The sequence below is a fragment of the Delphinus delphis genome, chromosome 3 (genome assembly GCF_949987515.2).
Source record: "Delphinus delphis chromosome 3, mDelDel1.2, whole genome shotgun sequence".
NCBI lineage: Eukaryota > Metazoa > Chordata > Mammalia > Artiodactyla > Delphinidae > Delphinus > Delphinus delphis.
This window is the reverse complement of record NC_082685.1, coordinates 19,830,188-19,857,796: the sequence shown is the minus strand read 5'-3', so window position 1 is coordinate 19,857,796 and position 27,609 is coordinate 19,830,188. Positions and strand designations below refer to the sequence as shown.

At 36.8% G+C, this 27,609-nt stretch overlaps 1 protein-coding gene across 2 annotated transcripts; it reads right to left on the bottom strand.

Annotated features, from left to right (window-relative positions):
• Positions 1–455: 455 nt before the first annotated feature.
• On the bottom strand, positions 456–23,772 carry CLK4 (CDC like kinase 4). 2 transcript variants are annotated; one of them, XM_060008257.1, is made up of 13 exons: positions 23,623–23,772; positions 20,667–20,827; positions 15,869–16,091; positions 14,718–14,808; positions 14,253–14,319; positions 11,330–11,446; positions 11,071–11,237; positions 10,770–10,864; positions 10,390–10,519; positions 7,533–7,615; positions 4,705–4,784; positions 3,887–3,977; positions 2,560–3,805 (listed from the first exon to the last, which is right to left on the bottom strand). In XM_060008257.1, the coding sequence occupies exons 2-13, from the start codon at positions 20,825–20,827 to the stop codon at positions 3,665–3,667; spliced, it is 1,446 nt and encodes a 481-aa protein (XP_059864240.1). In that variant the 5' UTR covers positions 23,623–23,772; the 3' UTR covers positions 2,560–3,664. The 2 variants fall into 2 exon arrangements, with proteins under 2 accessions (XP_059864241.1, XP_059864240.1); XM_060008258.1 differs by lacking the exons at positions 14,718–14,808; positions 23,623–23,772 and adding an exon at positions 18,630–18,775 and having other exon boundaries at positions 456–3,805; positions 20,667–20,792.
• Between the last annotated feature and the right edge of the window lie 3,837 nt (positions 23,773–27,609).

Sequence of the window (27,609 nt, the reverse complement as noted above, 5' to 3'; positions counted from 1 at the left end):
GCCAACCTGACTTAAAACTTTACCTTCCCTCTATAAAAATATGGAAAAAATAAAACCAATTAACCAACTAAACTTTAGATTAAGGATTTAGCTGGATATAGCAACTTCTCAAAAATCGTGATCAAATGATCAACTTTTAAGAATTAAAATTATTTCTATTTATTTGCAAACGTGCAACCTACTAAGCCAACAATTACTGATGTTATTAATACTGTTATTGACTCATGAATTCTTCTGTTCTATTTGAAAAGGTCGCCTTTTTTTGTTGTTGGCTGCTTGGCATGTGGGATCTTAGTTCCCTAACCAGGGATTGAACCAGTGCCCCCTGCAGTGGAAGCAGAGTCCTAACCACTGGACCACCAGGGAATTCCCTGAAAATGCAGTTTGTTAAACAAAGTACTAGATGTTCAAATTTACAAAATTTCTAAAACTTATTTATTTTTGGCTGTGTTGGGTCTTCATTGCTGCGTGCAGGCTTTCTCTAGTTGCGGTGAGTGGGGACTACTCTTCGTTGTGGTGTGCAGGCTTCTCATTGCGGTGGTTTCTCTTATGGAGCATGGGCTCTAGGCACGCGGTCTTCAGTACTTGCAGCACATGGGCATGCCATCTTCAGTACTTGCAGCACATGGGCATGCCATCTTCAGTACTTGCAGCACATGGGCTCAGTAGTTGTGGCTCTTGGGCTCTAGAGCTCAGGCTCAGCAGTTGTGGCACACCAACTTAGTTGCTTCACGCCATGTGGGATCTTCCTGGACCGGGGCTCGAACCCGCATCATCTGCATTAGCAGGTGGATTCTTAACCACTGCACCACCCTGGAAGTCCCTGGATGTTTAAATTTAAAATACCTTACTTGCACCAAATTTTGTGGGAATCAGAAATTTCAAACTGGAAATGAGTTAAAAAGCCAGGCCACGCTGACAAAGTGTTTCTTCATTCCAGGATGTCAAGATAAGTTTAAATACAGGTTATCTGCCTATCTACTTAAAACAGAGTATATTTTCAAATTATCATACCATTTTAACCATTTTGATGGTTGAAGCTATGTATCAACTACTAAAGAAAAACGTGAGAAAAACTGAATCCAAGTAATTAAACTATTAGCCATTACATTCATTTCATCCCATTTCACAGAACCATGAACAAGAATCAAACTTAAGTTTTTAACTCAGTAAGTTGTATTATCACAAGAATGCACAATGCTAGAATCTAGGATACCTGAGTTTAAGTCACAATTCAGCCACAATTATTAGGAGTCGTGGCTGAGTCACTTCTAATTTCTCTAGCATCTAGCCCTTCAAGATTATTCAGAGGAATAGTTTTCAGTTGTACGAACTACAAAACTTCACTGGGTATTTTTCTACTGTCAACTGGATAAGTCAATTTTATTCGTCTACTCCAAAAATTTTGATGAATGCATGGATGAGAACACCTGAGCTATAAGCAGTAGCAGAAAACACTGGAAATAACCTATTTAGCTGCACTTTTAAAACTAGGTTTGACGTCAGTGGAATTTCTAGAAATAGTAATCTATGAGACATCAAATCATGAGGGAAAATACCCAGTTACAAACGATCCATATTTATACACCAGCCATTCTAAACGTTTCCTGTTAGTGCTGAAGCTCCCAACACTGTCAAATAAAAACCTGGCGCTTTCAGAAATTGAGTTCAGAAGTACAAGGAAAAAGGCAATTAAGAGTAGGAACCTGAGAGTTCACAGAAGATGGGAAGGAAGGTTAGCCGTAGACACTCATATGATACCAGAGATACCATCCTCACCACTAAACTTTTCTTCTATCCTACCTAATTCACTGAAGTTTCACTTTAATTCCTAAACTTCCATGAATTAGGCCTAGGAACTAGCAAATACCCTTAGTGAAGAATGTAAATACTTTTCAGCAGGGAAAGGGGTTAGCAATCATTAACTTCTTAGTAAGAAATAGTGTGGATATTTTTCTTTCCTCCTATATCCTGAGATCAGCTACTCCAAAGGAATGAGTTTCTGATGGGGGAGAAAGTAAACATTAATTTGGGAACTTGGAGCACTTGTAGGGAAAGGTCAGGAGGCTTAGGTAGTAGAGTGGCACCAGCAGTATGGAAATGGAGAGGAAAATAAAGGATGGCTGACTTCTTAATCTCTGTAACGACATTGCTGTGTTAAGGAAAAACCTTTTCTTTACACCAAATGCTCCTTTAAAAAAACCTTATAACATAGTTATATAACATATAACATATGTAGACTGTAGTTATATAACATATGTAGGCTGCATCAGAGCCCTAAGCATAATTTATGCAGTGATTCTACGGCAAAATTTCAGCTTTCTTAAATTCCTAGTCAACTTCAGGAACATAGCTTTACTATATGTGCAGATGCTACCAGCGGATCATGTAGAGAAACCCACCTTGGTATCACTATTTGTCATACCAAAAAATTACATGCATTTTATGTTCAGAATACAGATAAAACTCAAATCTTTGGTAATGCACTTCAGAAATGGGAATACTTGTAACAAAAAACCTTTATCTGGATAATCAATCATGAATTCTACAACAAAAAACATTTTTACCTGGCAGACTGATCGATAGTTTTTGTTTTTTTTTACTAAATTAATATTTACCATGTAGTTTTTAATGTGAAAACAGGTAAACAGAAAAAAATACCTACAAACAAAAAGTTCATTATGTTAACCAATCAGGGTCTGGAAATTTCTGCAGTTTTCTTCCCAAGTGTTCTCCAATCAAATCTTTTTTTTTTTTCCCCAGTAAAGAGTAACCTAAATACAAATTGTTTAATAATAACCTTAAAGTCTCATAGGCTGAGGTTTAAGTATTTATACTTCATATGGTAAGGAAACAGATATTGGACAATTTCTAGACTCCTGAAGATTTGGCATTAAAAACAAAAACTTCAGTCATCAGAATTCCTATTTCTACATTTGTGACTAACTACATAAATAGCCATTGGAAAACAGGACTTTCCAAGCTAACTTTCCAGTTAGACTTTAATCTTAAACGAAGTGTGTATGTGGTTTTATTAACCTATTACGATGCACAAGTTGGATGTCTTTCCATGAATGCTACTTACCACCACTGACATCACCCAATGAAAAAGAACACAATACTTACAATTTAATGAAATTCCAACAGCAAACAGTTCCTATGGGTTTTGGTTTCTAATACCTGCCTACCTAGAGTTAATAATACTTATTACCTGTTCAACAATTACAGAAAAAACTTTTAAAGCTAAGAAAAGTTTGAGGTAAATAAAGAATATTCTTTTAAGAATGAAGTAGCCAAGATTTCCTTTTACTCAAAAAAAACAAAAAACAAAACACAAAAATCACTTCCAAGAGTCAACCTCCATGTACAAAAAAGCAAGATCAATCACATTTATCGCTGGACACAAAAGATATTCCAAAGGTCTTTAAAAATGGTAATTAATCTCAAAAAAGGAAAATTAATTTTAGCTTTTATATTTCATTCATTATCAAGACCATATTTGCTTAACAAGATAATTATGCTATTGATACAAAACATACAGCATTTACACTTAACTGTACAAAATAATTTAAGGTTTACAAAAATATTAGAATGTTTAGACTTGACTGACACAGTCTTAAATAATCTCTTCTAGAGAAGTATAGTAAGACCACTGATTTCCATTTCATTTCTTTTTTAATAAGTCAAAGAAAGGATGCTGCAATGCTTCATCCAAGGTAATTCTTTTCACTGGATCATATTCTAACATTCTTCGAATCAGGTCAAACAGTTTCTCATGTTCCTCATCATGACAAAGCATAAATTCCTGAGGGGAAAAATGACTTTGTTTAAGAAAGACATTAAAAAATAGTTAAAACAGTTTCTTTTTTGTTTTTTGTTGTTTTACCTTTAATGGTTTGCAGCGTCTCCTAACATATCTACCAGCAGAACTATGTTCCTCCCAATCTAGCTGATTATGATGAAAATACTTGTGTTTCCTATAGGAAAGAGACGTCTGGATTAAAAAAAAACAAACCCCCCAAAATCCCACATGCTTGCCCTGCCCCCACCAGGGGATTGGGGGAAAAGATGGAACCACAGACATCTCTCTTTCTATATATATAAACATACAATTTCTAAAAATCTCAGCAATAATTATATCGGCTACCTTATATGATATTTTTCCTAATCTTGTACCCTCTGAAGTTTTAGTATCCCACCTAAGTTGTTCCCAAATACCATAAGTGAAACAATGCCAGCTTCAAAAACAGAGGTTCCTAGAGCCATTCCTGTAAATTCTGATTTCACTAGGTCTGGTATGGGGCTGGAAATCTTTAACAATTCCCTGGATGACTTCTGTGGTGAAGCTATGTTTTGAAACCACTTATAGTATTCTTGTCCAAAGACATACATGTGGTTTGCAACAGTCTGGAATTCAAACTTAGATATGACTCCAAAATCAAGCTCTTTTTACTACTCTATGTATTATTTTTAAATCAACGTAGGAAAACACTTATGCAAAGGTTACCTTGAGTATAAAAACACCACTTTATTTACTGGATCACAAAGTAAATATTGCATTACTTTTCAAAAACGACTTCATGAAAAAAAGTTCAAAATCTACAGTCTTTGGAATAAGCAATAACAACAAAGATGGGTTTTCTATAGTTTGAATATAGGCCACTGCATGTACCCAATATAGGGCTTTAATCTTAAAAAGCATACCGTGTTTTCTGAATCATGCGTGTTGGTATGGGTCCTAACATACGTTCCATCATTGCCAGGTGCTCTTTACTATCATGAGTCTAAAAAAATAGGAAAAAGAAACTTAGCACTTTCCATTTCCCTACATGCACATAAAAGGAAAACACAAGAAGATAGTGTTTCCGGGACTTCCCTGGTAGTCCAGTGGTAAAGAATCCACTTTCCAACTAAGCCTGCCCACCACAACGAGAGAGCCCGCGAGCCGCAACTACAGAGCTCACACACTCTGGAACCTGCACACCACAACTGGAGAGAGAAAATCCGCACACCGCAACGAGAGAGAAGCCCACGTGCTGGAATGAGACCCAATGCAACCGAAAAAAGTAAATAAATAAATGTTAAGAAAAAAAAGAAAATAGTGTTTCCATAAAAGGACTAGATTAGACAGCTATACAATTTATATTACACTCTACTTCAAAGATGGAAAAAAACTGAATGAGCTATACTGATTGTCCGATTTCTGAAATGGATTGGTAAGGTCTGTATAGCTGATTGAGGAACAACTTTTTAAGTATATTTTACTGAAGTACAGTTGATTAACAATGTTGGAATAATTTGTTTAATGTAAAACAGAACAGATTTTCCTTATTTGTATTACTTGCACTGTTTAACTGAGGGATGACTGGGGAAGATTACCAAAAACCTGGCTACTCATTTTATCGGTTGCTTAACTAACCTCCATTACCCAATGGATAGAAACTTCGTAACACTAATCCTAGACAATAAAAACACAGTCCCAATAATTCTTACAACAACCTTGAGCTAGGAATGTGGGAACATAACTTTCAAAGAGGTTAAGATACTAGCTCAAGCTCACATAGCTCATCAATGAGGAAACCTGAGCTGTGAACCCAAGTCAAAACTCATATTCTTAAATTACACAGTAACAGAGCTTTGGCTAAAGTAGAATAAATTGTTAAACTAAATGGTACACTCCTAAGCAGAGGCTGGCAAACTTCTTATGTAAAGGACCAGATAGTAAATATTTTAGGCTTGGATGGTCACAAATGGTCTCTACCACATATTCTTTTTCGTTTTTTAAAGCAGGCATCAGACAGGATATAGTTTGCCAATCCTTGTTCTGAAGAGCAGAGTCTATGTGCAATGCTTTTTAAATCCATTAGCTACTGTGCCTAGCACACTGCTTTCAAAATGTTCTTAATTCGTGACAGGAATAAATAATACAAGCTCCATTATCTTCAAAAAGTTCCTTAGTTGAAGACTATTTTGGAGGGTAGAATTAAAATATAAACCACATCTCAAACCAAAGTTAATAATCGACGCTTAAGATCTCAGAATGATTTACAATCATAAAACCATCTGAAGGATTTTATATGTGTCAGAATGAAGAAAGCATGCACTGTGCTCAACTTTTTCCTTGACCCTATAGCTTACTACCACAAAACCAGACACCACCCCCTAGAAATGATCGACAGCTATGTTCTAGATATCAAACTTGTCTACAATCTCAGAGTACTTTTAACAGATCTTTACAGAGTAGACAGAAGTTTGGTGAGGTGCCCCACAGCAGTGAACACATATATTCTGCAGCAGCCACCTAAGTGACTTATAATTCATCACAGCTTCCTCCCTCCTCATCCTGCATTGCCATAACCTCAAATCAACCTTGATAGTATTAGCCAGGAACTCCCTATCCACCCTCACCCCATCTAACAACACACCTTGATCAAATCACAACCCTCTTAAAGTTCTTCAATGGTTACACCACTTGAAGCTTTCAAGACTTCTAGTTTTCTGACATAAGCAAAATTATGAGGAAAAAAAGTAGAGACCTAAATAACATTTTCTCCTTTTTGTTCTGCCAAGTAAGCCAATAACTATTACCATTTCACAGAAAGAACATTTTAATACCAAAAAACCAGGAGAGATAATTTCTAAATGAAAGCCAGAATGGCAACCCTACAAAATCATTTTCATTTTAGACCAACCAGTCTACATTTGGAAACCACTGACTCCTAGGATAAAACAAATACCTTTCTATGGCAAACAAGTCCACTATGAACCAGTACTTGCCTACTGACACCATTTTCCTATTTATCCAAGACACTCTTGACAGCACTATTCATCCTTCCTCAACTAGAGTAGCTTCCTTTATGCCTGTTGCATTTATGAATACCATTTCTTCCTGATATGGCCATCACACACTCTAGTTTTCTGACAAACTCTTACTCTTCCTTATAGCATGGATTAAACTCCCTACTCCTCAGTGATGCCTTCTCTAAGGAAACTTAACCGTTCACCTTTTCTGGGTTCCCTTCTACATGGTTCCATTATAGCAAGTATCACATTGTACTGTACGTTTTCCCATGTCTATCCTGTGTATGACTTCCTTGAGGACAGAGATGCTGTCTTTTAATTTTTATACACATAGTGCTTAGAAATGTGCCTAGGGTGTCATAGATGCTTAATACAACTTACTGTTTCTGAATTCTTTTAATAAAAGTGCAACATAACCAGAGCCGAATTAAAACTGACCATAGTAACACTAATGTAAATTTATGAAGGAGCACCACAATAAAACAGATCATATGAAGTCAATATGAACCATGTGTTTAAAAGCTCCACATGCAGAATGAATTATGACCATTCACTGGGAGTATTTCATTCAACTATGGTTTTAGAGAAGGATGACTATTTTGCACATGTAAGTTTTAATCTTAAGAATAATGACACTATGGCAACTTTCCAATATGGAAACCAAAACTTTAACATGCCTTTAACATTAAAGCTCATAATGAATCAGTAAATAACATTTACTAAATACATACCTGAAAGACTGTGAAACCAAGGTAATATTCAATAAGAATGCAACCTATGCTCCAAACATCACAAGGCTGAGACCAACCTAAAGCTATTTAAAAACAAAACCAAACATTGTATTATGCAACAATTTTTAATTGCCAATACACAATATCTTTTCCTATGTGGGTGCTCTCTTTATATAGCCTATTTAGGAGAATATGATAGTAAATTCAGGGTTTACATTTTTAGTTTTATATCAAACATTATTCACTATGCTTTCAGTCCTCCATATCCTTGTATCAAATTACAGTATTTTAACCTGGGGGAGGAAGCATTTTACGTAAAATAAGAAGGATTAGCATATATTCCATAGTCTCTGAATTGCTTGTGCAATGAGGAGCACTGTTATACCCAGTTAACGGTTGTTCTATGAAATTTTACATTTTATTAGTGCAAACATAGATCAATAATTATCCTCAGAATGTAATTACTAACCCCTCATCAATTACCATTAGCTTGATATCTGAGTTTATTTCTTCCATTAAAAGAAATAGTAGTGTCACATAAATTATGTAAGAATTATAATGGATATTATAAGCAGTGTCACCCATAAGCAGAATTATATAGCTATTTAAAGTTCACATAGAGAGGTATCTATATATGTACTTTCAGGTTGTCTATATATGATCATATATACTTTCTCCTTCAGAATTCTCAAGAGTAACATTATTCAGAAAAGAAAAAAACACCTAGCCTTAAGTCTATATCTAATTAGAAAGGAAAAGAGTAAACCATAAAACCATGTTTTAACCTTTTAAAGATTAAGTTTTTAATAAAACAATAATGTACAAATAAATCCTACTTTAAAAGACATTTCAATTACTTTCAGTAACATTACTGAATTTAAAGACAAAGGAAGAAACAATATATTCAAGGAACTTGACTATGATTTAGCCATTTTTGTTAACCCTCATGGTACTTATCACTTGAACAAAAGGATAATGGAGCATGGTTTCTACTTACAGTAACACATACAAAATCTGCAAATGACAGAGCCTGGATCTAAGATGAAAGTTTTCTTTTCCAGCCACTCCTGTCTCCCAGTCCAGCTTTCTCCCAAGTGACTGTAAATTACCTCATTCTCTTATGCGTCAGCTCTCATACTCTTTGGAATTTCACATCATTCACTTTTACCAACTTCTGTTTACTACCAACACCCAAGACATGAGACCAACTGCCCTCCTCAATGGTAGCAACTGACAACATCTTCCTCTTCAACCTAATTCTGCCTTAATCCTCAGGAGTAACACTTCACAAACACACAAAGAACCCTTCTAATCTTCCCATCTGTTCATTTCTTTTCCTAAAGACCAATAACCCCAATTTCAGATTTATATCAACTATCCCCAGCCTGGCCACGCATGGGACTGTATTATTACTAAGAATCACTGTATCTTACGCAATCTAGGAGGAGGCCATTAACTAACTGTAAGATACACCACTGTTTTACAAACCAATAACAAAGAAAAAATGCCAATTGTTTTATGTTATGTTCCCTCACATGTTAAAATGTAGAGAAAAATCTTCTTCTTAAAATTGATAAAACACAGCAAGTTATCTCTTTTTAAGCTCTGAAAATACATCTCTGTCCACAATCTCTTCCCACACTCTTTTCTTTTACCTTCATTGCAGCCTTCAGTCCTCAACCATGAATACACTTTCTAAACTACTGCAACACAGCAGCTTCTTTCAGACCATACTAAGCAGAAATCCTAGTAACATCAATCTCAAAGATGAGCTCCAAACCTGTGCTATCCTATTTGGTAGCCACTAGCCACATGTGGCTATTTAAATCTAAAATTTAAATTAATTTAAAATTCAGTTCCTCAATCACACTGGCTATACTGAAAGTACACAGTAGTCTACGTGTGGCTACGAATTGCTACCATGTTAGGTAGTGCAGATATAGAACATTTCTATCATCATGGAAAGTTCTATTAGCCAGCACTACATAATATTCTTAATTTCCTCTCCCTTTTACTAATTCTCTACTCTAGGTAAACATCATTAGTTTGCTTTCACATTCATATTCTGAACTACCAAGTCCTCTTAGACAAAAGGTAAAAAGTGGAAAAGACTGATTCCACAAAGATGTTTTACTATCCAACCTCGGTTGAAACTTACTTTTGGTGAAGTAATATGTTTATACCATTTAACTATCTCCCAATATCACCTGATCTGAATTTTTCCCACTGTCTCCAAGCCCCCAAAGCCATTTCTGACTTCCTTGCTCTATCAACATGACTTGGTCTCGAACTTTTAAATTTTGAGGCATAAGACGCACTCTCCCTCATTGAGTTCCCTTTTATTAATATTTAAAAACCCTGCACCTTAACTAATTTTCCTTTCTATGCTTTCTCATGTCAAAGATGATCAAAGAAGCTCTCCTCTTAGACTAGTCCCTCTTTCTTCTCCTCTTAACCTCCATCCACCCTACATCTAGACGTCTGCCAACCCAATCTTTAGCATTTTCACCAGCACCATGATTTGTGATGAGACGAAAAGAGGTGCCCACATTGCTTCAAAATCATACTGCTGTCATGTACTTAGCCAATACAGCTTGTTCTCTTATGATCTTGTAAGACTGACTTGTTCAAAAATAACCACAACCTGGAATATCTTTACAGATGATATCACATTTTTCCCACTCAGGAAAAATATTTATAGCAATGTCCAGACAGCTTTTATGAAAACAGAAAACATTTTCTGTACACTGCTAAGAAAATTACAGCTATCCCCCAACTACCTGCCCCCCAATAAAAGCTGTAGAGAAAAAAAATCTCTTTTTCAATTAAAATATCAGGAAGTCTGGTATCTACTAACCCAAAATGACCTCTGGAGCTCTGTAATGCCGTGTAGATACCAAAGTACTATGATGTTCATCATCGTATGTTGCACTTCCTAAGTCAACAACTTTGATATCTGTGTTTTTCAGTGTGCGTTCATCACGTTTCTAGAGATACAGTTAAGTAAACACAAAGATCAATAAAGATATGAAATATTTTATAGCACTATCCAAAAGGCTTGCACATGAATTATCTTTTTGATTTTCAAAATAACCCCATGAGAAAGGCAAAGGATTACCCTTTTTGGGTTAAACATCAGGATATAATAAGCCTCAAAGGTAAAATTCCTCATCCAAGGATCACCAAGCTAAATTAATTTTAAAGACAACTACCAAAATTAAAACAAGTGTAACTTACCATTTTTGAATTATACTTGACTACATAGTCAGACCTCACAAATAAAATATTTTCAGGCTTCAGATCCGTATGGGTTAATTTATTATGATGCAAAACTACAAAAGAACAAAAAGACATTATTAGTTTCACTTACAAATTTAATCTGTACCGGAAGACAGGAGAATTAGTAGTAGAGGTAGGGATCAAAAGTGGTTTCATCTTTACTTGCAATGTGCATTTTTAGTGACAATGTTTTGATATGTTGCTTGTACAATAAAACCTTTAATTTACTGGTATTTAAAAATTTAACAAGTATACTTACAATTTATTGACTGACAGATCTGATATGCCATTTGCCTGATATGGTCAATTTGAAATGGCAGAAAGCTGTTTTCTTTAATGAAATCATAGGTACTAAGTCCCAGGAGTTCAAACACAATACAAACATGACCATGATGATCAAACCATTCTAGCATCTGGACACATCGGCTAAAACAGATCAGAATAAAAATAATTCAGTTCACAGAATTCTGATTATTTCATGTAACATAATGGATCACAGTTCCAAGTTTATTACTTACAAGACACTATTGGGATCAGTACTATTTAAATGTTCTAATACTTGGATTTCTGAACGAGCTGCTTCACGATATCGTCCCACATTTTTTATGATTTTCACCGCTACATGCATGCCACCCCTTAAAAACAAAATGAAAATGGTAAATGTACAGAAGGGCACTGAAGACATGTATCCTCTAAAGCAGCTATCCCCAACCTTTTTGGCACCAGGGACCGGTTTCATGGAAGACAATTTTTCCATGGTGGGGGGAGGGTGTGATGGTTCAGGTGGTAATGCAAGCTATGGGGAGCAGCAGATGAAATTTCACTTGCTCGCCCACTGCTCACCTCCTGCTGTGAGGCCCAGTTCCTACCAGTCCACAGCCCAGGGGTTGGGGACCCCTGCTCTAAAGCATAATCTTATTAAGTACCAATCATTCTATGCTATTTTCCTAAAATCATCTTTCAGGGTATATTATAGCAGATCTATAAACATTTTTTCGAAACATTTTGACAAAATATACATTATACGGAGTGATGATTTCTCTTAATACTTATCAACGTTAATGTTTGTTTCCAAAAGTTTAAATTTACCTAGATTTTATAAGTAGTTTTTTTTAAAAAAAAGGATAAAAATATAAACCTTGAATAGAACATACTACTGCTGAAAGCATTCACTCATTCACCAGGCTAGCGACTGTGCCAGATGTTGCATTGGAATCAGTGTTAAAAAGGGCTTGTCCCATGTACCTCACAGTCTAATGGAAAAGACAGACACTTGAACAACTTATCATAAGGTTAGAAGTGCCTGGTATAAGGAGTAGAGAGAAGAAAGAGCCTAACCATCAGGGTTAGGGGAGCTTAGACTTCTTCAGAGAAGAAAGACAACTATCAGTTTGTTAGATAATTCCGGCAAAGGAGACACCAATAAGTCATGAAGCCAAAAAAATGTTTAGTGCATTCACGGATGCGAATAGCTATAAATAGCAACAATGTAGGGCAGCGTGTTTTAGACCGGGACATCTGTAATACTTCCTAAAAAGTATAGAGGGAATTCCCTGGTGGTCCAGTGGTTAAGACATGAGCTTTCACTGCCGTAGGCCCAGGCTCAATCCCTGGTCGGGGAGCTGAGATCCCGCAAGCCACGTGGTGCGGCCAAAAAAAAAAGCCATAAATGATTTTGAGGAAAGGGATTTCCAAATCTTCAGCTTCCTTCTGTCCTCTTTTCTAAACCTGATCTTCTTGAATACAAGCCAGCAGTCAACCCTGCATTTTTCACTATGGCCTTCCCACATTACAAAAGAGAACCCCATGCACACGAAATTAATATGGTAAGGTTTGTGCCCTAGGCTGTTTATAAAAAAAAAAAAAAATCTTTGAGGCAAACAAATTTTTCTAGTGGTTGGATAGCAAACCTATTCCAAACTCATTTCTTTTGACAAGGCCCCAATGAAGTTGTGGGCTGATATATAATCATCAAAATAAAATTTTAATGATTTATCTCCCTATGATGTATAGCATATATCTCAAGACTTACAAGAATTACTATAAAACTGCTGTGACAAAACTTCTTCTAGTCTCATCTATTTAATCATATGGCCAAGTTTTCTAACTGCTAATAAGCTATAAAAATGAACAGTGCTAATAGCTATAAAAATGAAAAATGGATAATGGTGTTAGCTAATGCTACTATAGTAATCATATTGCAGTATATAAATGTTTCAAACCAACGTTATACACCTTAAACTTACAAGCTTTCATATTACTTGTCAATTAAAAAAAACGAAAAATGGAAACTTAATGCTAAAACAGTAAGATTTATCTATGGACACATGAACTCATTTTTTAAAGGCCCCAACCATCTCAATAAAAGATATATTTTCAAACTGTATGTTTTAGGTCTAATAAGTATCAAAATTTGTAACAGATTTGTACTTGATCAATTGAATACTATTCATTGGAATATCTCAAATACTCAAGTCTTAGAACCTCAAGAAATTTTTAAAAGACCTTAATGGGACAACTAGTGAAATGTGAATCAGGTCTGTAGATGAGCTGGCAAAACTTGAAAATACATATAACATGTAAATATAGAGAATGATTAAATACTGTAAAATGTTAACATTTGTGGAATCTGGGTGAAGAATATATGGGAATTCTTAGCAACTTTCCTAAGTCAAAGTATTTCAAAATATCTTAAAATTTTACTTTATGTTCACATTTTTGTCATAGAGAGGAAAGGGTGATAATAAAAGACATTTAGGATAATATTCTCTATGAAAAATGAAGTAAAAGTAAGTTCAAGGATACAGCATTTCTAAGTATTCAAGAAAAGTTTGTTCGTGGATGACAGGAGGTATCAAGCTGTTGTATTTAGATTCCTCCAAACATTTAAAAAGAGAGATATGTTTTTTTTAAAAAAATCAGCATTTACAATAAGCTGGAAATTACATCCTCAACTATTTTATGAAGAAAAGTTTAGATGTCAATTTAGAAATGTGCAGTTTCCACTAAACTGTTTTAAGACATTCACTTACATAAAAACTTGCAACCACAGAATAGAGATCCTAGAGGAAAACATTTCCTTTGGAAATAAAAGTTTCTGAACCAAGAAGATTAGACATGCTAACTTATTGTCTCTGCAATTCAAAAGTAGGGTAAAGCACTCTAAATCTCTTCTAGAAAGCTAAGGACCTAAGTTCTAGGAAACTCTTCACTTGAACATTCACATTAATTTCAATGAACTCCATCTGATAAAAATTCTTAGCATTCTTGATCAAAATCCATACTTACGGTAAATAAATCATACACAGTTCAAGAACTTTTGAATACTTATACCTCCCAGGAAAACACATAGTTACCACTTAAATTCCAGTTCATTTAAATTATGGATCCTTCTCCACCAAAAATATCAGAATGTTCAAAAAAGAAAAACAACAAACTTACATGCCATGATCAATACACTCTACAACTTTGCCAAAGGCCCCTTCTCCCAAAGTGTCCACGATTTCATCTAAAGTGAGGGGGGAGAAAGAAGTGTAAGTACCTGCGTACAAATTATCAGTTATTCAAATAATGAATGCTTAAGTGTGGAATATTTTCAAATGATCTCTATTAAAGCATAATTAAGGTTCCAGCAGTCAAATTATTTTATTTTCAGCTGCTACAAAAATAATTTAGATAGAGCTATCATTCTTGCTCTAATCTCAAATTCCACTGATTATTTTGGAACTTTAGAGTAGAAATATTTAAACTCTATAGAAAAGAAGAAATACAAAAGAACAACAAACAAACCCACGAAAAACAAAACAAAAAAGCAATGAAGAGTTCTTTAGCCCCCCGCTGACAAACTATTCTTAAAAAGATTATTCTGTCTGAAAAGTTTAAAAAGTGTTGAAAAATATTCTATACATCTTGCTCTTAGAACGTCTCCACTTTGACAGATCAGGTGACCCTCCTCATCATCCTCTATACTCCTGGATCTTTTCCTTCGGTGGCTCTTCTGGAACGGCAAGTGGGCAGCACCAAGATCATCCAGCCAATCAATATATCAGAGTGAATTCAGGGCAGAATACGCAATTCATTCAGCGGGGAGATATTCAGGCATTCAGATAAGCACCAGGCCACGAACAGTTGGCAGGAGCAATTTCAAATTCAGTCCCCAGAAATTCACAAGGCACAGTTTATGTTACAGAAGAAAAACATGGCAAGGAACAGATTTTCAGATAAGATACTTAAAGTGGCAATAGAAAAAAACAACACAATTGTCTCTTTAAAATACTGACTTAATTGAAGTCTGAAATTTAAAGAATGCAATGTCATGATCTATTAATCTCTTGTTATAAAATAGCCTATGCTGTGAGTTGAGATGTCTAGTTTGTCAGGAAAATGTTTTAAAATGTCAAGATTAGTTCAAATTGATATTTAGCAATATTTTTAAACATAATTAAAATAAAAGGGGAAAATAAAGGCTAATGTCAATGTTCGATCTAATCAATGATAGTTCTACTGAAGAAAACTTGGGGAGGAAAATAATAATTCATAGTTTACTGCAAACAAGTGAAGATTCATGAGTGTAAAAAAAAAAGGGCAGGCTTTCTGGACAATAATTTCCCCTTCAGCACCCACTTTCAGAACTCCAATGGAACTAATTGGAGCCTGTGCTATACACAGGGTAAGTATCCGCCAGTGCAACTTTCTACATTTGTCTCCAAGTACTGGGAAAGGGGTTTCTTTTAAAGTAAAAAACGTTTAAGATGAAAGAAAAGATGGGTGCTTCATCTTTTCGTATGATTATGTTATAAAAGATAAAAATATTTTTAACATTAAAATCAAGAAACTCATGATCTGGTCTGCAGAAAATGAGTAAATGTGGGCAAATGAGGGCTAACTAATAAATACAGATTAGTTGTAAGAATTTGGAAGTTTCCTTTAAGGATTCAAGTAATATAAACACAATTATATTCATATAGTATTATAAACTTTTTCAAATTTATTGGCTCAGTAAGAGCTTTTACACACAAATAAGTATCCACCCAAAATAAAAACAAAATCAGTCATACCGAACGTGACTGATTACTTGAACAGTGTCTATTACGCTTCCTTTTAGGACTGCTTCTCCTGCTTCGGACTGAAGATTTCCTGCAGTGGATTCGATAACTGCTTTCAACGTCTCTGTGATAATGTCTAGGAACATATCTTTCGCAGTAGTCATTTCTGTATTCATCAATGTATCTCCGGTCCCGATAATCTCTCTCATTCAAGGACCCTGCTTCTAAATAATGACTGCAAACACATTAAAGGATTTAAAATTACTCTCTTCATTCTAGAATAACGTGGTTAAAATAAAACATTCTCTCAAGAATTCCTGGTTTAAAACAGCTAACTCAATAAAAGAAAAAAATACAAATTGATGAATTAGAATTTATATTTAACTCACAAAACTTAAGAAGTAATTTTACTTTAACCAACAAGTAAAGGGGAACATATCTCTATTAATATATACTGCTATGAAGGAACAAAGCTTGGGTCAAATCATTCAACATATTCAGTGTTTACTTGATTAAGTGTCCCTTTACCTTCTGGGGAAAGTTAAGACCAAAAATTCACAAAACTGCTCTTCTGAAATTCATCAATCTTGTGATATATGCATCTGTAACTAAGCTCTCTTCCTTTTTTCAGAGCCACACACAATATGAGGCAGGCAAAACAGGATTCCTTTCCTTCTTAATGTAAGTTAGGTATCTCTGGCACACAGAGTTCTTTCATGAAAGGTGTATTAGAGCTAAAGGAATCTTAAATATATTTCAGGCCTCTCATTTTACAGATGACTAAACTGAGATCCCTAGAAGGAAAATGATTTGCCATGGTTGTAGAGCACATTCTAAATCCTATTGTATGTGCCAGTATTATTATACACACCACCTATTCCATCTCCTCTCCTCTATTTCGAGCTTCCTGTATCTCTCTGAGAAATAGACAACACAGCTTTTGAAGGCTGCTTCATGTGCCAAAAATATCTAAAATATATCCCCCTCAAATGAGAAAAGGTTCTTGTAATTGCTTGCTTAGGATTTCCCAACCCCCTACTTCCCTTTGCATTTTGAATTTGTCACTCCTGCTTGTGAAATAAACAAGAATTCAGGAAAAACAGCATCATCTGGTGCCATAGTGCTTAACTTCCGAATCTACAGATCCCTTTGAAAATCTCATTGAGAGATATGGACCCTCTCCCCTAAGAAACGCACAAATGCATAAACAAAACTTGGCAAGGAATTTCAGAGGTCATGGACCTCAGGAAGTCAATGGATTCCAGTTAAGCAGCCTTGATCTGATGGAAAGAAAAAGATTCAATTGGCCCAGTTTCCCATCCCCCTCTCTACCTGGGATGAGTGTCCTTTTCAACAGAGTGTGAAGCTTCTAGAGATCCCTCAGTGCACATGGAGCACTGAGGGAGAGAGGGGACACCTGCCCAGTCAGACACACCAGCTAAAATAATCCTGACAAGCAATGGAGTGACAGATGTTAACCAGACTGCCCTCACTAACCTCTTTCTTTTTCCCAGAATATGTTGTCATTTGTTTTCTCAGGAGGCTGGTTTACACAGAAATAAAGGAGAAGCATCTCTAAAACTGCTACTCAACAGGGCTGGCATCAAATCCAGGCTGGGGAGATGCAGAAACCCCCTTTCCCCAGTGTCAGCCTTAAGTTCTAGCCATTGGAGAAACAACTCAGGATATTAGGGTCTAAATCTGGGTCTAAGTCAGGGATCTGATCAGTTGCTTGGAACCGTTAAGGGAGAGATCTACAATACGTCAAACTAGAAATTACCATACTCTAAAGGGCATCTGTTTAATTCTGTAAGGCATCCTTCCCATAAAAGTCTAAAATTTATCGGAAAACTCTAACACTAATAATCCTTAGCTGGACTAGTGCATGAAATTAGAGCTGCTGATAATCCATAAATAATCTAAAGAATAACAAACATAGAGTGAAGTAATACCATGAGGATAAACTAAAAAGATGAGGACCTCTTCAACCTACAACAACCAAGGCTTAGAGATTATATAAACAAAGTCTACAGAATTATAAAGGCTATATGGACACAGTGAACAGGATGAACAGACTGATTTAATTTCTAAAAATATTCACTGAATGTCCAGTGAATATTTCACTGTAGTTCTTCAAAACAGCCAAGACTAATGAGGCTATGGGCATTTGTTTTTATTTCCACACAGGTCCTGTGGAAGGTAAAAAATATATATGAGGCAAAATCCCTGCCAACAAATAACTGTTCAGTTTGAGATTACTCATACAAGAATAAAACAAAACTCAACAATGCAGGAAATGTTGAAAGCCTGGATATGAGTGCTTAGGAGAAAAAACTCAAAATGCTTAAAATGGTCAGGGAAGATTTCATGAAAAAGAAGGGAACAGTTGCATCTTAAAGGGAAATCAGGATTTGGGCAAAGTGGGAAGTAGAAGAAATGCCAGGAAAGAAAAATGGCATATTACCATCTTACATTTATAGAGTACTTTTAGCCAGAATGGCTTAGAGATGAGTTTGTCTACATGTTACTTAGGAAATAGTAAGTAGACAATTTCAGCAAGAGCAATTTTCACATAGGGGAACATAGGCAAATAAATAAGCTGGGAACAGATCATCCAAAATCTTGTATGCCGGGCTAAAGGGCTTAAAACAGTGTTTCTCAAAGGGCGGTCTGTTTATTAACAATATCGAAATATTGAATTTTTAAAAATGAAGATCCCTGGACCCCAGGTCAGACTCACTGAATAATCTGGTAATATGCATTTTAAACATACCTCCAAAGTGATTCTATTCACACTAAAGTTTGAGAATCACTGGTTTAAGGCTTGATACTCTATGTTACAACAAGACATTTAAGGATATAAAATGTGTTCACAGTGTTCACAGCCACATCAGTCTTCCTGTGTAGAATTGATTAAGCCTGTAGGAAGGGAGAAATTCACAGGCTACTTACAAATCATAAAGAAAAGACACTCTGAAATATATATGAAAAAAGGTAAGATAATTGATAACCAATAAAAGCGCTGATAAATCATAAGAAAAATACACTTTAATAGAAAAAATAGGCTAAGAATACAAAAATAATGTTCACAATCAAATATACTTCAATTAAAAAAATGTTCAAGTGTTCAATAAGCACATGACAGAGGACAAATTCAGCAGAAATTTAAAAATTCAAATAAAACAAAACACTATTCTTGGCATTTCAAAATAGGCAAGACGGGTGACAGCATGTCGTAGGAGTGTAACTTGGTACAAACTTTCTAGAAAAATATGTGAATATGTAGCAAGAGCCTTATAAGAGTTCACACCCTTTAACTTGAAACTGTCCCTTCTTAGAACCTATTTTCAGGAAATATTCAGAGGCAAAGATTTGTATACAAAAATATTTTTCAGAAGAATAAGAAATAACTTTACATCCAAATGGGGGACTAGCATCCTACCAAGCGTACCTTCTTTATACGCTTCTGTATTTTTCATTTTTTTCCAATAATTTTACAAAAAACACTTGTAAAGTTTTGAATCTTGAAAAAGATTATTAGATTACTCCAGATTAGAGAGCAATTACCACCAGACATCTCTGGTGCCAATATCAAAGAAGAAACTATTGGCCTAGTGGTTATTGCACTGACTCAGTAACATCTTTATGTGGTTAATTATGAATATGAATTCATCATTCATATCATTCATCATTCATATCACTTCCTTTCTACACATACAATGCATAATAAATCCATGAATGGTTAGTACTATATGTTAAGCCTTACAGAGTATTTTGTATTTATCTTAATATAGGGTACAGATATTCTTGTATAATACATTAATTAGCTCAGGTCATTGAAATCCTGGCATAGATTCTCCCTCTTCCCTCCATATGATAGTGTGTGAAGAATGATTAGTCTGCACTGATTACCAACAAGCTCACTGTTCTACAGAACAAGTCTGTTTTGGCATGGAGAAGGTAAAAAATTACATATTGTTTTTTAAAGTAACCCCAGTTGGCTAATTTAGAAAGCAATCTGGCAAACAGTCCCAGTGGAACATCTGCACAAAACAAGGAGAAAACATAGAACCAACAAAAACAAATGAGAGAGGGAAATTAATGGAGGACAGAATGAAAGAAACTCTATTCACCTAGGCTTTGTTTAATCATTTAGGAACTTGAAAAATTCCTTCAATTCTATATAAATGTATTACCTCCAAATTTTACACTGGTAAGAATACAATAGAACAGGACACATGCCATTGGAAATTTTTATTGAGGCCCTTCTTACAACAGCCAAGCTTCTAAAAATCCCAAACATATCTACTGGCCTTATCTACAAATATAACCTGTAGAATACAGTATAAGCAACTAATCCCCAACACACTTTAACATTCTCACACACCACATGCTATTTTTCTCATCTGGATGAACTCTTCCCCACCCTTCATTATCTCTCATTTGTGGAACCCTAAATAAGTGCCCCAATGTACAGCTCTCCCTACTACATACAAGTTAAAGGCACTCACTGGTCCTTTAATCACTTACTTAACTTTTGTGTGTCTCATTTCCCCCAACTATATTACTGGCAGCTGGGACTCAATCAACTGTCTCCCACAGCTCCGAAATGGACACAGATATGTGAGGGTAGGAACTCTGTTCTATTCACAGCAGTGTCTAGCATATAATAGGCACTCAGTAAATATTTTCTGAATGAGTATTTGTTGACTGATTTATAAAACAATCTGACAGATGAAAGCTATATAAGCTAATGACAAGTCATTAAAACTATTAGTGTTAAAATGGTACTAGTTCAAGCGTAATTTACCAATCAGATTCTTTAAGCTGGTGATGTGGTTTACAATGTCTGTTCTCTTGTGTACTACTGTGGGATCTCCTCTTCCGTTTGTGACTTCCACTGTAGCTTTCATGTCCCCAGCTTTCTCTGCTATCCCAGTCAGGGCAGTGAGTTCTTTTGGAATGCCTCATCTGTTAATGGAAATGAAAAGTGAGTTGTGGAAATTACAAATGGTTATATTTAGTAAATAAAATATTTCACATTAATATTAAATAGAAAAACCCCAGCACATAGGGTTGTACAGGTTCTAAAATCTTCGTAGGTAATGGTTCCCAGGGCATGGAGGCACTATCCCACTGGTATGTCAGATGATTCTAAGTGGTATACACACCTAGTACTAAATGATAACACTGTGAGACCTTAATACATTTTCTTTCAATTCTTCTGGATAAATTCTCAGCTTGGTGCATATCTTCAACTAACACTTGCTAACTGCCATTTTAAAAAAAGAGTCAGGATTCAGGCTTAGAGCCTTCAGTAGACAACAATATCTAGCTAGAAATTAATAACTTTTTTGGTTTTATTTTTATCATTACCTTCTTTCTATGGTAAATTATTACTAATCTCTTAAGTTATTGATATAATCAAATTATTAAGTTATTGATGTTAACTTTAAATGTGAACTAATTTAAAACAAATATCACAAGTGTCATGCAGCTTTGTCGAAATACTGTGATACAAATAACTGAAGTCTGAGAAACACTTAGGGATACTGAATATAGGAGATGACTGTTTATTTTCAGATCATCCTGCAGCCATTCTTAAAATTAAACATATTTGTTGTAGATCTGGGGTGACTAAAGAAATGAACCTATAAGGATGAATATGGTCACACTGAAATCAGATAATTGTTACAATTCCCTGACTCCATCTACATCCTCACAGGTTCCATTCAGGATCAGGATCTGTGTTCTAACAATGTCATCCCTATCTGCCTCTTCCCATCTTAATTCTCTCACAAAGCAGTTAAGTTTTTAACAGTGATGTCCAAACTGTTGAAGAGGGTGAGGTTCACAACTCAGCAAGGAGCTGAAAACAGGTAAAATGGAGCAAAACCAACTTAGTTAACCCCCTTCAGTTAGCCCAAATGACTCAATAACAAGCAAACAAATTCAAGTAAAAAATTTAAAAGACTTCAAATGAATTAAAAGACTTTAAAATGAGGCATCTCCTGGGAGATATTCCCTAAGAAAATGTAGGTATCATGCCATCAGAGCCCGAAGCCACCAAATATTCAGATCTTTTAACTCACTTCTCTTGTTGATTCTTAGGTCCAACAAAAATCCTAAAACTCTACTCAGGGCTCTCACTGGAAATTGACAAGTGAGCATTCTCATTTACATAGTCATTTGAATATGGGAAACTGAAATAAATGACATTACAAATTAACCTGAGCCAAAAGACCATCAGAAAAGCCATCAAAAAAAAAATTATATTTCTAGTGGAATTCTTCTGACCCTTCAATTACCCAAATTGTATTTTAACCACACAGGAACTCTTTAAAATTGTTTAGTTAAGCATTCTTAAATCATAGCAAGCAAAATTACAACATCTGATGACTGAGGTTTATTACTATGACTATTATGCAGTTTTTGCAAAACATGTGTGTCTGCTTCAGTTCTGTTTTTTTCCTTCTACTGTCAGTAGGCCATAACTAGCTCACCAAGGCAGAATTCTTAAATAACCACAGTTATCAATATGCAAATATTAAAATAAGCATCTTGGGAGAGCCAAAGGTTTTTATTTCTCTAGCCAAGTTCATTACTTTAAATTTAATTCAGCTGTTAGGAAGCCATTCCCGCCCCGCCCCCCCGCCGCCACTACTGTTCAGAAATATTTTCTCAGGAGGCCAAGAGAAGAATCCCAGATCCAGGTTACACAGATTAGGTTCCTTCGCATACAAAAAAAAGAAAAACTATCTAGAATTATCACACTATTTCTAATTAACAAAGAATCCTACATGTTAGAATCATCGGACATCCTTCAATAAAAACATCAGATACAATAAACATCGGATGTTTATATCCATCTTAGGAACCTGATTTACTGCCCTTTAACACCCTGTATTACCCGACAATTTTACGTTATCTATATTAAAATATCTATATAGGTTAAAGTTATGATTAGATGGCTCCAAGAGTACTGTATGTAATGGATAACAAGAAGCCTGTGGGTGTATGTATGGAGCACAATCATACAAAGATAGCTATAAAATAAGACCAGGTGGCTGACGTGGTCAGTTTGGAGCGCTGTTTCCTAAGAATAGTATAAGCATTTCACGGTTACTTAAGTAATCAAGGACAGGGTGATGCAGAAGTATCAGAAATGCAGATCTGATGCAACAATACTATGCTCCACTTTAGGAAAAAAACAGTTCGCACAAAGGATGAGCCTCTCCGTATTTACCTCTCACAAGCACGAGCTAAATTCCACCACCTGGACTCGCAAACTAGCAGTTCCTCGGACGCCCAGTCCCCACCCCCCGCCTCTCCGCCAGGGCACCTGGTCAGGGCCTTTGGCGCACTCAGAGGCATAAGTCTGACCTCGGAAAATCCCAGAATGCTACAAACGGCCGAGGCCAGGGACCCAGAATAAGGCTTGATCTAGGACAACACTTGCCCCAGGAGGCTCTCGCAGGGTCTCACCCTGATCGGCGGGACGAGTCACGGGCCTAAGGAGCCGTGATGTGAGTGACCTGGCCTCTCTGAGAAGAGTCAGCAGCAGAGCCGAGGCCTTTCCGCCCTAGGATTTTAAATCTACCATGACACCTGGGCAACTTTAGGTTTCAAATGCCACGAGCAGAGCTGTGCCCCGAAGAAACCCCCGTTGCCGAGGCCCCGAATCCCGTCCTTTTTCCGACACGTGGCTTCGAGACCTAAAAGACTGGGAAACCGCCCAGCCCAGAACACCCTATCCGAAACCTTACCTCCGCAAAAGTAAAAGGCCCTTTGGCCAGTAATTGTCACCAAACCGCCGTCTTCTCTCCCACTCGCTGCGACAAACATCCTACAAAATGGCGGCAACACCCTCTCCCTACACCCCCACCGTCGGCCTCTAGCGCCATTTATAAAGGACGAACGCGCCTGCGTAACAGAGCTCACGCGCTCCCGCCTCTCCCCTAAGGGGCGGGGCCCTGTGTGACGTCAGGGACGGGCCCCGCCCTCCACCACGCGGTTGCGCGGGCGGAGCAGTCCACGCTCCGAGACGTGTGGTGGCTGAGGCAACTCCCTAGATTGTTTTCGTTGTGGGAGAACCTGGGTGAAGCCGGGAGGAAACGCCCTAAGCCTGTGGCACGTGTCTGCTGCTACTCGAGGAGTTATTCTGAATGCAGCACCTCTCAGCAGAGGCAACCGTAGCTCCGTTTCCTGCTCTCCCGCCCCAGTGGGCCGCACCACGGCTGAACTGCAGGCAGAGCCACCGCGCAATAGACAAGCCGCAAACCGGCCCAGGCTGGTGCTGGGGTTAGCTCAGTGAACGCGATTGTGTAGTCCAGCCCGCTTGGAACGTCCTGTCTAAAAATGGATTCCGATAAATAGGATGTCTTAGGAAACAAGCTCAGAAGTGCTTATCTTTTTAAGGCCTGTGTTCCTAATAAAAAACAACAAAAAAATAAGTTTCAGTTGAGACTCCTTACAAAATTTTTCCTGTTGTGGTCCCTGCCTCCTGGGCAGATTCGGTAGCTGGAAGTTTCCCTAACAAACTTTTCCCCATTATTTATTCCTGTGAGTCAGTTTTATTTAACCAAGGCAGAGTAATGTCTGAGAGCTAGTGAGCCCCGTTAAGGGGCTTGCTTACCTCAGATAAGGTATTTCGCAGTTATAAGGATCCCCAGACAGTTTCCCGTTGTGAGCGTGTAGAGTGAGAAGAGAGAAAAAGGCCAAAATCTGAGCCCTGGGGAGCACTTAAGGGACAGAGGAAAAGAGTCTGAGAAGGAATGATCAGAAGGAGAGGAGAACCAAGAGTGCGGTGTCAGAGTAAGCGAGAGAAGGGCTTAAATGAGGGAAAGGCTGACAGTGACAAATGCTGGGAAAGAGTCAGGTAGGGTTGGTCCTGAAAAGTGTCAAGGGGATTTTGTGTTCTGACAAACATTCGATGGATAAAAGAGAAAGTCAGAAATCAAATTTGGGAGGGCATGGTTGGACTGTTGCGGGCATAAATCCAATAGCATGTGGGTTTGTACCTTGTACCTTGTTAGGTGAAAGGAGGGCACTGTCATTTCATGACCTAATACTGTAGAAAACTTGTGCCACCTACTCTGGATAAATTGAATTGTTATGGAGATTGTACCCCATGTTAAGAAGTGAAGTGAAGTTGAAAAGATAATTGGAAAATTGGAAGTGAAAATTCTTTATGCTGTAGAATGAAACAGACGTTATTCTTCTCACCTGGAATAGCCACCATTTATGCATCTACAATTTTAAATCTTACCCATCCTTTGAGGTCTGTCTCTAAGATGCTATCTCTGACTACATCAGTTCCCACCCATCTCCCTGCTGTTGACTACTCTGGTTAGAGATGAGGTCCTTAATCAGTTGGCCAAGGCACACTGCTGTGCCTGGAACCACCAAAATATGATGACCAATTTTGCCCATAGTGTGAAATGTATTGGTTCTACAATTGATTACGCCTACTATTTCAGGGACATCTATCAGTTGGAATGTTTAGCTGAGTAGACTGGGCCATCTTGCGAGGTAAAGTGGGACTCAGCTTGAAGCATATAGAGGCATAAATTAAGCTGGCAGCAAAGAAAATTTCCCCTTTTTTGCTGGCACATGAAAGATCTTTGTCTTTTGAGGCTAGAAGAGAATGTGGTCAGGACAGTGCACAGTTTTGTTCAAACAGCAATATAAACTTAAAAGACAGCCAAGTGGAAAGGCCCCCTACAGAGGGATTTATAGATATCACAAAACAATGTTACCCAGTAGTGCAGTCTGCTTTGTAGTTGCTGCTATCTTATTTTAGTGTCATTTTGAATATTTAAGTTTGTCTGCCACTTAAATATTAAGGTCTAATATTTGAAAGTGTGTCATGATCAGGAGGAGGTCGACATGTATGGTGCTCCTATTTACTCTCTGTGGCTTATGAGCTTTGACTGGAGACAAGGACCTGATTTATATTATCTTTGGTATCTCAGTGGCTACAACCCAGGACATATTTGTAGGTTGTTTATGGAAGCTGCTGTTTTGCTCAGTTGGGTTAAGTTGGACTAAATCAAAGGTTGAAATTTACTGCCAGAATCCCTGGGCCAGTTGGCTTAATAATCTTACCTGACACCTTAACCCTTTCTAATAAGTCAGTTACCTGGAAAATGAACACCTTGTGTCGGAGGACTTAATAAAAAGTCTGTCTAAATTTCTCAGAATCCACTATTAACACCAGAAAAACTGTCTAATCTGGTAGCTTCATCTCAACACAGAACAAGTATGTTGCAACAAAAAGAATAAAATATCTAGGAATAAACCTACCTAAGGAGACAAAAGACCTGTATGCAGAAAATTATAAGACACTGATGAAAGAAATTAAAGATGATACAAATAGATGGAGAGATATACCATGTTCTTGGATTGGAAGAATGAACATTGTGAAAATGACTCTACTACCCAAAGCAATCTACAGATTCAATGCAATCCCTATCAAACTACCACTGGCATTCTTCACAGAACTAGAATTAAAAATTTCACAGTTTGTATGGGAACACAAAAGACCCCGAATAGCCAAAGCAATCTTGAGAACGAAAAACGCAGCTGGAGGAATCAGGCTCCCTGACTTCAGACTATACTACAAAGCTACAGTAATCAAGACAATATGGTACTGGCACAAAAACAGAAAGATAGATCAATGGAACAGGATAGAAAGCCTAGAGATAAACCCACGCACATATGGTCACCTTATCTTTGATAAAGGAGGCAGGAATGTACAGTGGAGAAAGGACAGCCTCTTCAATAAGTGGTGCTGGGAAAACTGGACAGGTACATGTAAAAGTATGAGATTAGATCACTCCCTAACACCATACACAAAAATAAGCTCAAAATGGATTAAAGACCTAAATGTAAGGCCAGAAACTATCAAACTCTTAGAGGAAGACTTAGGCAGAACACTCTATGACATAAATCACAGCAAGATCCTCTTTGACCCACCTCCTACAGAAATGGAAATAAAAACAAAAATAAACAAATGGGACCTAATGAAACTTCAAAGCTTTTGCACAGCAAAGGAAACCATAAGCAAGACCAAAAGACAACCCTCAGAATGGGAGAAAATATTTGCAAATGAAGCAACTGACAAAGGATTAATTTCCAAAATTTACAAGCAGCTCATGCAGCTCAATAACAAAAAAACAAACAACCCAAGCCAAAAATGGGCAGAAGACCTAAACAGACATTTCTCCAAAGAAGATATACAGGCTGCCAACAAACACATGAAAGAATGCTCAACATCATTAATCATTAGAGAAATGCAAATCAAAACTACAATGAGATATCATCTCACACCAGTCAGAATGGCCATCATCAAAAAATCTAGAAACAATAAATGCTGCAGAGGGTGTGGAGAAAAGGGAACACTTGCACTGCTGGTGGGAATGTGAATTGGTTCAGCCACTATGGAGAACAGTATGGAGTTTCCTTAAAAAACTACAAATAGAACTACCATATGACCCAGCAATCCCACTACTGGGCATATACCCTGAGAAAACCAAAATTCAAAAAGAGTCATGTACCAAAATATTCATTGCAGCTCTATTTACAATAGCCCGGAGATGGAAACAACCTAAGTGTCCATCATCGGATGAATGGATAAAGAAGATGTGGCACATATATACAATGGAATATTACTCAGCCATAAAAAGAAACGAAATTGAGCTATTTGTAATGAGGTGGATAGACCTAGAGTCTGTCCTACAGAGTGAAGTAAG